Source organism: Oncorhynchus keta, chromosome 22 (genome assembly GCF_023373465.1).
Source record: "Oncorhynchus keta strain PuntledgeMale-10-30-2019 chromosome 22, Oket_V2, whole genome shotgun sequence".
Taxonomy (NCBI): Eukaryota; Metazoa; Chordata; class Actinopteri; order Salmoniformes; family Salmonidae; genus Oncorhynchus; species Oncorhynchus keta.
The window spans coordinates 22,350,602-22,362,952 of record NC_068442.1 but is presented as its reverse complement, the minus strand read 5'-3'; the positions used below and the strand labels follow the sequence as shown (position 1 = coordinate 22,362,952).

Sequence of the window (12,351 nt, the reverse complement as noted above, 5' to 3'; positions counted from 1 at the left end):
TAGGTTTTCGCTCCCACCCCAGTTGTAACTAACCTGGTTCAGCTTATCAACCAGCTAATTGTTAGGACCAGGTGTGCTAGATTAGGGTTGGAGTGAAAACCTACAGGATGGTAGCTCCCCAGGAACAGAGTTGGAGAGCCTGGCTCTATGAGAATGTAAAATATCAAAATCTGCAAAAATAGAGATACAATGTTTTTTTCCAAGACGCCAACATCATGTATTGATGTCAATCGGACTTTGCGGTAAAATCTGAGATCTAAATGCTCTTTATTTTGACCTATTTCTTATGTAAACAGGACAGTGTGTTCAGGCTGGAGCCCCAGATAGAGAACGGTCGGGGGAAGAGCCCTTATGACCCAAAGCTGCTCACAGCATCCATGCTCATTGGTGAGTGACCCAAAACAAACTCACACACTCAACTTTCTTTATCAAGGCACTAATTTACCCCAGAACTTTTCACACACATAAAGAGGAAGTTAAACCTCTTCTCTCATCGCCACTCATTCATTATGCATATTTACAGTTAAGAGGAAGTGGATAAATGACAGGGCTGGGTATATGCAGTATAGCAGGGCTGCCCAACCCTCTTCCTGGAGATCTACTGTCCTGTGGGTTTTCAGTCCAACCATAATTTAACACACCTGATTCTACTAATTAGCTGCTCAACAAGACCTTAACTAGCTGAATCAGATATGCTAAATTAGGGTTGGACTGAACCTACAGGACAGTAGATCTCCAGGAAGAGGGTTGGGCAGCCCTGCAGTAAAGTGTTCATCATTTGTAGTGCTCTACAGTGGACACACTCTAATTTCCAAGCCTGTAAGAGTGGTAGATGTGTGTGTGCAAACCTGTGTGTGTCAGCTTCATTTCTTCAACATGTTCATCACCAGAACCACTATATGACATCACCCCAACCAAAAGACGGTCATTTTCCAGCCCATGACCCCTCTGTCGCTCTCTCCTCTTTCTCCTCTCACCCATCCTTTTCCCTCTCTCCTTTCTCATCTCACTCCTCTCCCTCCTCCTCTCTCTCTCCTCATTGTCCTCACCCCTGTCTCCCTCCTTCTCTCTCTCTCTCTCCCCTCCCTCCTTTCATGCAGCCAGCTACCTGGTCCTCTGATTCTCTTCCTTGTTCTGTCCGTTGTCTGGTAGAGGAAGGTGTTCCTTGTGACAACACATTCTACCTGTATTGTTAAGGCTGCAGGCACCATAATGTACCTACTAGACTAATACAGACACTTGACACCTGTACATGAAAGGCCATGAGACACACTCACACACACACCTGATAATGTCCTCCTCCTCTGTCCTTCAGATGGCGAACTGTATTCTGGGACGTCAGCTGACTTCATGGGGAGAGACTTTGCCATTTTCCGTACGCTGGGACAGCATCACCCAATCAGAACAGAGCAACACGACTCTCGCTGGCTGAACGGTGAGATGGCGATAAAGAACATTCTCAGTTCTGATGTTCTCAGTTCATTGAACTATGCTTGCATGATGAGTAACCTTGCTTGATTCTTGAAGACTTGTGTTAGCTCCCCAAGCGGATGCCTAGGCTTTAGCTCAGCTAGCTAAAAGTCTGTTGGCATGCAGACGAGCCGGATTAAAACCATCTGAATTTGAGACAGAAAGTGTCTCAAAGACAGAAACGAAAAAGACAAACAGACAGAAGCTGAGACAGAAAGTTGTTCTCAGAGTAAGATGACAGTGGAGAGCGAGTGTTAAATCCTCTGTGTTATTGACATGACTGCAGAGAGGGTGTGGTAGCAGACACAGTATGTTAAGGTTTTTACTGGGGAAGAAGTAATGGATTACCTATTTCATTATTTGTTAAATTATTTCATTTTGTGTAGACCCCAGGTTTGTGAGTGTCCATCTGATCCCAGAGAGTGACAACCAAGAGGATGACAAGATCTACCTGTTCTTCAGAGAGAACGCTATGGATGGGGAACACGCGGGGAAGGCTACTCAAGCACGCATCGGACAGCTCTGCAAGGTACACACACAAACACACTCAGACACCTCAGACTAAAACAGCTTCCTCTATCTCTAACAGAGGAAATGAGTGACGGCGTGTTTTCCACAACGGATGCTTTCATAACCAGGTATCTCTCTTCTCTCCGGTTATATTTAGCTGCGAGGTGTGTTGTGTTTGGTGTCTCTCCTCTACATGACACTGGAGCCAGAGACAATGTAACAATGGTGGTACTGTTCGGATAATGGCTAGTATTGGCACAGACTAGTGTCTCCTCAGCCACCGAGTAGCGTGCACAACCTCCCAGCCTGATCTCTCAGTATGTGAGGAATCTGCTCCTCTCCACTCAACACAATCCATTCATTATACAGCGTGTCAGTGTTAATAGAGCGTAATAAATCACTGTGGATCTGGGTGTGTTTATTTTCTCACACCGGGAGCCTGTATTGTGTCGACGTGTGCAGAAAAACAAACACGCAAACGCAGACTGTTTTGATAAAGTAATATAAGAATCTGTAAGACTGCATTAAGCCGCTGTTGTCTGTTCGGGTGTCAATCATAGTTCTAAAATGCAGCATTGTAGTGTTGTTTTGTAGGCGGGATGTAGTAAATGTTTGAGAGGTTCATTCTGGACTGTATTTCCCTCTATCAGAATGACTTTGGAGGCCACAGGAGTCTAGTGAACAAGTGGACCACGTTCCTGAAGGCCAGACTGGTCTGTTCTGTACCTGGACTAAACGGCATAGACACTCACTTTGACGAACTACGTGAGTGTTTAACTACCACTGTGCATGTGTTGTATTCTATGTCAGGTGTGTGTGCCTGAAGAGGGGCTGTAGTGTGTGTGGATATGTTATGGGGAAACAAAATCATCTACAGCATATTTCTGCTACTGTATTGTGATTTTGTTCACTGTAAGGTTGTTTTGTTCTCAGAGGATGTGTTTCTGATGAGCTCTAAGGATCCCAAAAATCCCATTATCTATGCAGTGTTCACTACATCCAGGTACGTACACCTGCCAGTCACCTGTTTAAACTCCCATTGGAGGTGTATGGATCCTGTTAAAGATTTTCGCTGGAGACGTGTGTATCTAACCTCTCTCTCTTTCTCTCTCTTTCTCTCTCTTTCTCTCTCTTTCTCTCTCTTTCTCTCTTTCTCTCTCTTTCTCTCTCTTTCTCTCTCTTTTTCTCTCTTTCTCTCTCTTTCTCTCTCTTTCTCTCTCTTTTTCTCTCTTTCTCTCTCTCCTTCTCTCTTTCTCTCTCTTTTTCTCTCTCCTCTCTTTCTCTCTTTCTCTCTCTCCTTCTCTCTTTCTCTCTCTCTTTCTCTTTCTCTCTGTATACCTCAGTAACATCTTCAAGGGTTCAGCAGTGTGTCTGTACAGCATGGCAGACATCAGAAGGGTGTTTCTAGGTCCCTATGCCCACAGAGACGGCCCTAACTACCAGTGGGTTCCCTTCCAGGGACGGGTACCATACCCACGGCCCGGAACGGTAAGGGCATGACGGGGTCTTTGGGTGGGGGAGCATTTACAGCACTTTTAGAAGTGTTACCATATACAGTATTGTAAATTAGTGGATGAAATGGGACATGAAAGTAAGGATTCACATTGTAATCTGTGTATTTTAATCCACAGTGCCCCAGCAAGACTTTCGGTGGATTTGATTCGACAAAAGACTTGCCCGATGATGTCATAACATTTGCCAGAGGTCACCCGGCGATGTTTAACCCCGTCTACCCCATCAACAACCGACCAATCATAGTCAAGACGGACACAGACTACCAGTTCACACAGATAGTGGTGGACAGAGTGGAGGCTGAGGACGGACAGTATGACGTCATGTTCATAGGCACAGGTACACACACACACATACACACAATTGCGCGCACTCGAACACAAACACACACTAAGTAATGTAATGTGTGTATGTTATGTGTGTTGTAGATATGGGGACAGTGCTGAAGGTGGTGTCCATCCCCAGAGGGTCCTGGCATGACCTGGAGGAGATTCTACTGGAGGAGATGACTGTGTTCAGGGTAGCTTACACCCACTGATATAGTATACAGATAAAAGGACATGTACACCACATTAGTACATACTTATTATGCATACAGCAAAGGTACGATGATAACCCACAATGTATCACAATTGGCTTATGTGTTTGTACAATTGTTCATGTATTTTCTCCCAGGAACAAGCTGCTATTACAGTGATGAAACTCTCTACAAAGCAGGTAACTAACGCTGATCATATCCTTCATGACATGAGCAGGACAGACAAGGAATGGATGTCACAATAAACATTTATATGGGAAAACAAACGAGGCAGTCCTACGTTGCAGAACCATGGCCTTAGTGAAGCTACAAATCAAATGTTATTGCTTCTTAAACGACAGGTGTACGGATCCAGCCTCTAAATAGGGATACATCATCTTTCTGACATACAGAGTTAGCTACATTCATGTGTAATGAAGGAGTAGTGTTTCTCACTGGTAGTCAGCTTTCATCAACGCCAACTAGTGTTCAACACGCCAACTCACACGGTGAGCTGCAGAGGAGAGGGACACTACCATAGAAGAAAAATGTAACTGAATGAAAGCTATGCTATTCATAGAATTGCATTGTATTTGTAATATAGACTTGATGTGTCCTGTCGAGGTCGTGGGTGACACACGTAGACTGAGGGCTTTATAGGGAGAAAAGAGACTCTCATTATAAGATGTTAACATGATGCTGACTAAGACAAAAGTCCATTGTTAGGATGTCAATGAACTGGTTTCTAATATGTAGGAAGGAAGGAACTGTACTGGTGTGATATAGAAGTTGCCGAACACCAATAATAATATGATGTGGCCTTTCTGTTACTGTAAAAGCACTACATGGCTCTGAGAAAATGTCTAGACCATTATGCGTAATACATAAATAATGCATAAATTTGATCAGTTATTTTGAATATTTTCTCTCTGTTTCCACAGCAACAGTTGTACCTCGGCTCAGAGCTGGGTGTATCCCAGATGCCTTTGCATCGCTGTGAGGTGTACGGGAAGGCCTGTGCCGAGTGCTGTCTGGCTAGAGACCCTTACTGTGCCTGGGACGGGACCGAGTGCTCACGATACTTTCCCATGGCCAAGAGGTATGCTCACACGCACACACACACGCATTGCATAGTTGACTTTCAAGCACTGTTATTGTCATTCAAAGACTGCACATAGTGGGTACACTATGAAGAAGAGAAAATCAGATCGGAGGGTTTATTCATATCCACAGATTAAGGATATACAGTATGTCAGCTAGCTGTGTTTCTGTAGAGGTGGGTCTGATGATGAATAGAGAAGGCCTTGTGTTGGAGCCAGAAAGCCCTGAAGGTAGCCAGGTCACATTTCTCACTGAGACACAGAAGAATAACCTGAACTGTGTTTACTGGCAATGAGAACCAGTGTCAGTCGTACCTGCAGGCAGAATGTCTGGGTGAACGCAGGGTGAAATAAAGTGTTAACAGTTCTAGCTGTGTGTAGTGTGTGTGTAGTGTGTGTGTGTGTGTGTGTGTGTGTGTGTGTGTGTGTGTGTGTGTGTTCTGCACTGTAGCCTTCCACCCACTCATAAAGTCTCCACTGGGTTATTGATTTGAGATTTAGCCTGAAGGTCTCATATTTCTACATCTTTTAGACTCTCTGAGAAAACTGCCCTGTAGGGAAGAGATTATATGTGAGAGAAGATACTAGTTATTTCTCAATTAATAAATATCTGTTTTGTTTTTCACTCTGGTTATTCCGTTGTTTGTTCCGTCATTATTTACAATACGTGTGTGTGTGTGTGTGTGTGTGTGTGTGTGTGTGTGTGTTTGGAATCCAATCCCTCTGTATCTTTGACTGAGTGTGACTGTGTGATTCAGGCTGTGTAGCAGTTAGAGTGAGTGATTGATTAATTAGGTCTGAATTCCTCAGTCTCAGCTACCCTGTAATTATAACTACGCCTGTGGTCTACAGTGGTATGAAGCTCACTGGTGTTAGTTTATCAGCCTGGCTCACAACCACCAGCACAGCACATCCAGAACCACACACATGCACATTCACCAACTCACTGTTGACATGTGTTTTTGCAGGAGGACAAGGAGACAGGACATCAGGAACGGAGACCCTTTAACCCAGTGTTCAGATCTGCAGCATCAAGGTATGTATTTACAAACAAACCTCATCATGCAGTATTCCTCTATTCACATTATAATGGTGCTGAGTTCATGTAGTGTTCACACTATTATGTGTGTGTGTGTCTGTAGATAACCTGAATGGGCAGCCCACGGTGCTGGATAAGACAGTGTATGGAGTGGAAAACAGCAGTACGTTCCTAGAGTGTAGCGCCAAGTCCCAGAGAGCACTCACCTACTGGCAGTACCAACAAGCCAACGACGACCGAAGACGAGACGTATGAAACCTGCTTTCACGAAATCATAGACATACTGTAAAACTCCAGATAGCATTTCAATCATGATGTCCATAAATTAATGAAATACTGATTCCAGCATATCATACATATTTCTGTATTACTATAGATACTCTATCCTGTACTGTGACTATGTAAAACAATACTCAAAATAATGGATGTCAAATGTAGTACTGTTTATCTTAGTATGTAAAGTAAAATCAAGTCAAGTGAAGTAATCATTGTATTATTCCTTTCTGTGCAGATCAAAACAGAGGATCGTTTTGTATGTACGGAGCAGGGCTTGCTGATCCGCACGTTGGACAAGAAGGATTCTGGGATGTATGTGTGCCAGGCAGTAGAACACGGCTTCATGCAGACGCTCCTAAAGGTCACCCTGGAGGTCATCGACACTGAACGCCTCGACGATCTCATTCATCGTGATGACGAAGACGCCTCACACACTGCTACCACACACACCACCGCCCGGGACACGTCCACAGCCCGGGAATCGCCCAATCAGAAGCTTTGGTACCGTGACTTCCTGTCGTTAGTGAACCACCCAACCCTGAATAGCGTGGATGAGTTCTGTGAGCAGGTGTGGAAGAGGGAGAGGAAGCAGAGGAGGCAGAAAGCAAACCTATCCCAACAGGTCCAGTTACACCAACTACACCAGCAGCAGCAGCAGCAGCAGCAGGGCCTCGTGCACGCTCACACCCACGTGCACGCCCACGGCCTGGCGGCCAAATGGAAACACCTGCAGGAGAGGCAGAAGGGCCGCAACCGCCGGACCCACGAACTGGAGAGAGCCCCCCGCAGCGTCTGACCTCTCACCCACTGAATCCCATGACCCTCCAACCCCCAACCCACATACCCTTTCCTCGTTCACGAACGCCCTCCGAACCTCCTCCCCTGCCTCCTCTGCCCCATACAGAGATAAAGACTCATTCCACACTGACTTTGTACAGAGAATCTCAACTGGAAACAAAGGCAATATCCCGCCCTGGTCGATGTGTAGGCTGCGTGGGCACCCATGTTTACAGTGACACGGCACAGAGACACAGGATGATACAGTACTATTATATTCTATTATCTCAGCTGGCCTCTGTGGCCCCCAGCACCATGGAGGGACAGTGTCAGCCAACATGAGGACTGGACTTCATGTAATTACATGCTCTCTCTACTATTGAATAACCTAATGAAAACATGGCTCTGTCTCCGCAGTAGCACGGCTTTGTATCGCTCATCGTTGTTGTCCACCCAGATTTAGTGGGTATCTTCTATTAACAGCCACTATCTTAGAACAAGGGATGACAGTGTTTGATGACATACATGATTGAGCAGGGATGTACCTTGTGTGTGTATCACAAGGACAATTATAATATACAGGTCATGTAAAGCACAGCGGTTTGATGTTGAGAAGATTCTATGAGATATGAAGAGAGAGGAGGAGAGAGGAGGATGCCCGAGCACTGCAAGAAAATACATGAATGGCTACTGAAAATTCAGTAGCCATGGATTTATAACTAAAGATGTTATTCTAACTTAAATCAGACATGTAAATATGCTTTGATGCATTCTTGTACTAAAGGGAATGGTTTGCGGGTTTCTTGTTACATGATGCTGTTTCACCATAAACAATTGAATTTATCAGTAGGTTAAAAAAGTATCCAACAAGATTATGAAAGTGATTGTGTTCAGTGTATATATAATCTCTCCCTTCCAAGACACAAATGTTTTCATGTTTTGTTTTCATGTTTATCTTTTTGATTTGTTCAGAGCCCTGTATAAAATATGTTACACAGTTGAAGTTGACTTCATATGAAATATTGTCTTCAGTTTGTTTCAGTCAAACCACTGCATCCCAGTTTAACTATTCAATCTGTGTCGCTGAAGCGTTAAAGTTTGCGTGATAGAAATGGAAGGTCATTCCTGATTGAGATGACATATGCAGTGTTTACCGTGAATGCAGTCTCCGCCAACGTGGGAACATTGCCTTTGAATTTCAATCATGCTGTAACACTGAACGTCATCGATTCGGATAGAATAGAACCCGAAAACTTTGACGTCTCTGCATCGACACTGTCACATGTTGTTCAAATGAATAAATTACTCAATTTGCATACAAAACTTGTTTTCCAATGCACACATATTTATATATATATGTACATTGTGAAAAAAATATTTGATTTAAGTTGATCTATTTCAGAAGACATTTTGTAACATCTATTTTTCTTGTTTTATATCATTATAACCCTGTTGTTGTTACTTTATGATAACACCTACATGTAGGGTGCATTCGGAAAGTATTCAGACCCCTTGACTTCTTCCACATTCTGTTACTTTACAGCCATATTCTAAAATGGTTTCAATTGTGTTTTTTCCTAATCAATCTACACACAATAGCCCATAATCACATAGCAAAAACTGAAATATAACAAGTACTGGTATTACGCAGTACTTTGTTGAAGCACCTTTGACAGCGATTACAGCCTTGAGTCTTCTTGGGTATGCTGCTACAAGCTTGGCACACCTGTATTTGGGGAGTTTCTCCCATTCTTCTCTGCAGATCCTCTCAAGCTCTATCAGGTTGGATGGGGAGCGTCGCTGCACAGCTATATTCAGGTCTCTCCAGAGATGTTAGTCCGGGCTCTGTCTGGGCCACTCAAGGACATTCAGAGGCTTCTCCCAAAGCCACTCCTACGTTGTCTTGGCTGTGTGCTTAGGGTCATTGTCTTGTTGGAATGTGAACCTTCGCCCCAGTCTGAGTGCTCTGGAGCAGGTTTTCACTAAGGATCTATCTGTATCTATCTCTCCCAGTCCCTGCAGTTGACAAACATCCCATACATCCTACATGATGCTGCCACCACCATGCTTCACCATTGGGATGATGGTGCCAGGTTTCCTCCAGATGTGACGCTTGGCATTTAGGCCAAATAGTTCAATCTTGTTTTTTTCAGACCAGAGAATCTTGTTTCTCATGGTCAGAGATTCTTTAGGTGCCTTTTGACAAGCTCGAAGCAGGCTGTCATGTGCCTTTTACTGAGGAGTGGCTTCCATCTGGCCACTCTACCATAAAGGCCTGATTGGTGGAGTGCTGCAGAGATGGTTGTCCTTCTGAAAGGTTCTCCCATCTCTACAGAGGAACTCTGGAACTCTGTCAGAGTGACCATCGGGTTCATGGTCACCTCCCTGATCAAGGCTCTTCTCTCCCGATTGCTCAGTTTGGCCGGACGGCCAGCTCTAGGTCGTCTTGCTGGTTCCAAACTTCTTCCATTTAAGATTGATGGAGACCACTGTGTTTTTAGGGACCTTCAATGCTGCAGACATCTTTTGGTACCCATCCCGAGATCTGTGCCTCGACACAATCATGTCTTGGAGCTCTACGGATAATTATTTTGACTTCATGCCTTGTTTTAGCTTTGTCATTATGGGGTACTGTGTGCAGATTGATGAGGGGGAAAAAAATAATGAATACATTTTAGAATAAGTCTGTTACGTAACAAAATGTGGAAAAAGTCAAGGGATCTGAATACTTTCCGAATGCAATGTAACATGTACATGCTGGCAAACAGGACCAACTAACAGAGCAATACTTTCCATTCATTAAAAAATGACCACTGGTGTTTTTTGGGACATGCAGGCTTCTATTACAATAGTTAGCATACCACTAATGTACCGTATACGTCCATGTCAGACTGCAAATGTACTACATAGCGTACCATACTCTTCCAGCAAAATACAGGTATTGTGTTCTTTTCCAGGAGCATAGTGTATCTGTTTCGTCTATGTATTTTCAGCAGAATCACTGCAGTATGTACTTTACATATATACTTCAGGATGTGTTTAATTTTGGAATATCTCAACAGAGACAGACACAGTGAACCTGGAATGTAGTTGTGAACATAACATACACATTGAAGAGTAAATCCTATGGTCCAACAGTATGACACTGTGCTAATTGCATGTGAATGACATTCTAGTGTACCTTTCTTTATATAACTGTGTAATGTTTCATGTTGTTTCTGATGGTATGCTCTTAGCTTAGAGGCAGTACATGTTAACCTGTTACTGAGGTGTAAATACTCTATTTTCAGTAGGAAATATAAGGCACACAATCGATTACTGGAAGTACTGACATACTTTGAAGAACACTTAAGTAGTGCATAACTGGAGTACTCAGACTTTAGTTTTACCATACCAGAGTTCCTATTTTAGAACCGGTATTCTTCAGTATAAAAGGTGCTGGTTCTCTGTACCAGTCATCTCCAGCCAACTTCAACCACTAGCAGGACTGCTGAGTGTAAATGAGGGAGTAAACTGATGCTGCTGTATTGACTGTGTTTGGCATGATGATGATGATGATGATGATGATGATGATGTAGTCTACTGTTCTAATAAAAATCAATTCCTAAAGCCTGGTTTTACTGACCCTGTCTTGCTATTTGTTATATCTCAGACTGTTACTCTACCACAATGCTACTAAGTCATGGGCACTCTGCAATTGGTACATAAATTGTTGCACTTTAAATTAATGATACAGTATATACCCATTGATTCTAGAATAATATCACTTCTAAATGGCTAATGAGCTTAGTTCAACTATTGTACCACATCATAACTCAAAATAAACTTGTTTTACTCAATTGTTTGTAAATAATGTAATTGTGAACAAATACTGTACAGCCTCAAAACTTGGACTGGGATTCAATCTGATTGGCTTTGTCCGCAATACACGTTTTAAAGTCAAGTTCCTGTGTTCGCGGTGACAACATTCACAGTAAATGTTGTAAATGTCAGCTCAATAGGAAATTACCATTAAATAGCGCATTTTCCAATTCCGCAAACTAATTGAATATCGGCCATGGTTAAAGCTATAACATTAATCTCACGCTTGTTCAGTCCTCGCATCCATAGCTGTCTATGAATGTGAATGTCTCCACCCGCAGCCCTCAGATTTCTATTAAAACTGTGGTGGGATTACCGCTTCGTTGATGTTTGAACTGCAGATGTCCCCTTTAGAAACTAACATCCACGGTGGGCTTGGTCATATTCATCTATTTCAAATATCAACACATTGAGATGAGACATTTGGTTGTTGAGGGTGTTGTTACAGATTTTCTCTTTTGTTAGCATGAGCCAATAGTTGTTATACAATTGCAGAATTTTAAATTGTAAAAAACACACAATGATATTCCATAAACGAAAGATATAGACCTAGCTAACAGCACACAGCCCAATTACCACCAGCATTTAATAAGTATTATAAATTACAGGCACTGAAATTATAATTCATGCTCGATGATTCATCATCTCGTCCTATGATAAAAAAATAAAAATAAAGAAATCTCTGCAGGTTAATGATATTATGGTTTGACATAGCTGACATGCCTTTGCTTTTAAACATCACTCTCTGTTTTGTGGTACGTGACTGCCACCCTCTGGCAGAGCAGACATTTGTCATCATGGATCAGTTACAACTATCCTCATGTCCCTCAACACCAGGGTCCACCACAACTCTCACAAAGCACTGCTATATCCAAAGGACCTTACACGAGGGACAGAATGAGAGATATACACTTCCCCTTTCACAATGAAACATGCCTCTCCTTAAGAAAGTCACTTTAGTAAGAAATCACTAAATCAATTCCCAACGTCCAAATATAACAAAAATAATAGAAATTGAAAAAACTCATGTCACTCTGACCTATCCAATACAGTCTTCCTCCTCTCTCTCCTTCCTCTCCTTTACAGCGACTGAGTGGCGGAGGCGAAATGGTACAGAGATACAGTCGTTTATAAAATGCTATCTTGGGAAGACACTGGGTTATTTCTCACTCAGGGGAATAGGGTTCTACTGGAGAGCATGAATCACACACACACACACACACACACACACACACACACACACACACACACACACACACACACACACACACACACACACACACACACAC

The 12,351-nt window shown here is 43.0% G+C and overlaps 1 protein-coding gene across 2 annotated transcripts in view; it reads left to right on the top strand.

The window, feature by feature from the left end:
• Positions 1–8,204, top strand: part of LOC118401181 (semaphorin-3ab) — a 30,219-nt gene extending 22,015 nt beyond the window's left edge. The window contains exons 1-14 of one of the 2 annotated variants that reach the window (XM_035798478.2): positions 69–155; positions 297–387; positions 1,316–1,435; positions 1,857–1,999; positions 2,631–2,745; positions 2,914–2,983; positions 3,324–3,468; positions 3,612–3,831; positions 3,921–4,012; positions 4,168–4,209; positions 4,951–5,108; positions 6,078–6,145; positions 6,252–6,397; positions 6,660–8,204. In XM_035798478.2, the coding sequence (XP_035654371.1) occupies positions 108–155; positions 297–387; positions 1,316–1,435; positions 1,857–1,999; positions 2,631–2,745; positions 2,914–2,983; positions 3,324–3,468; positions 3,612–3,831; positions 3,921–4,012; positions 4,168–4,209; positions 4,951–5,108; positions 6,078–6,145; positions 6,252–6,397; positions 6,660–7,220 (2,019 nt within the window). In that variant the 5' untranslated portion in view covers positions 69–107 and the 3' untranslated portion in view covers positions 7,221–8,204. Of the gene's footprint in view, positions 1–68; positions 156–296; positions 388–1,315; positions 1,436–1,856; positions 2,000–2,630; positions 2,746–2,913; positions 2,984–3,323; positions 3,469–3,611; positions 3,832–3,920; positions 4,013–4,167; positions 4,210–4,950; positions 5,109–6,077; positions 6,146–6,251; positions 6,398–6,659 lie in introns of those variants that run through there. The other variant, XM_035798477.2, reaches the window with a different exon arrangement.
• Positions 8,205–12,351: the final 4,147 nt, after the last annotated feature.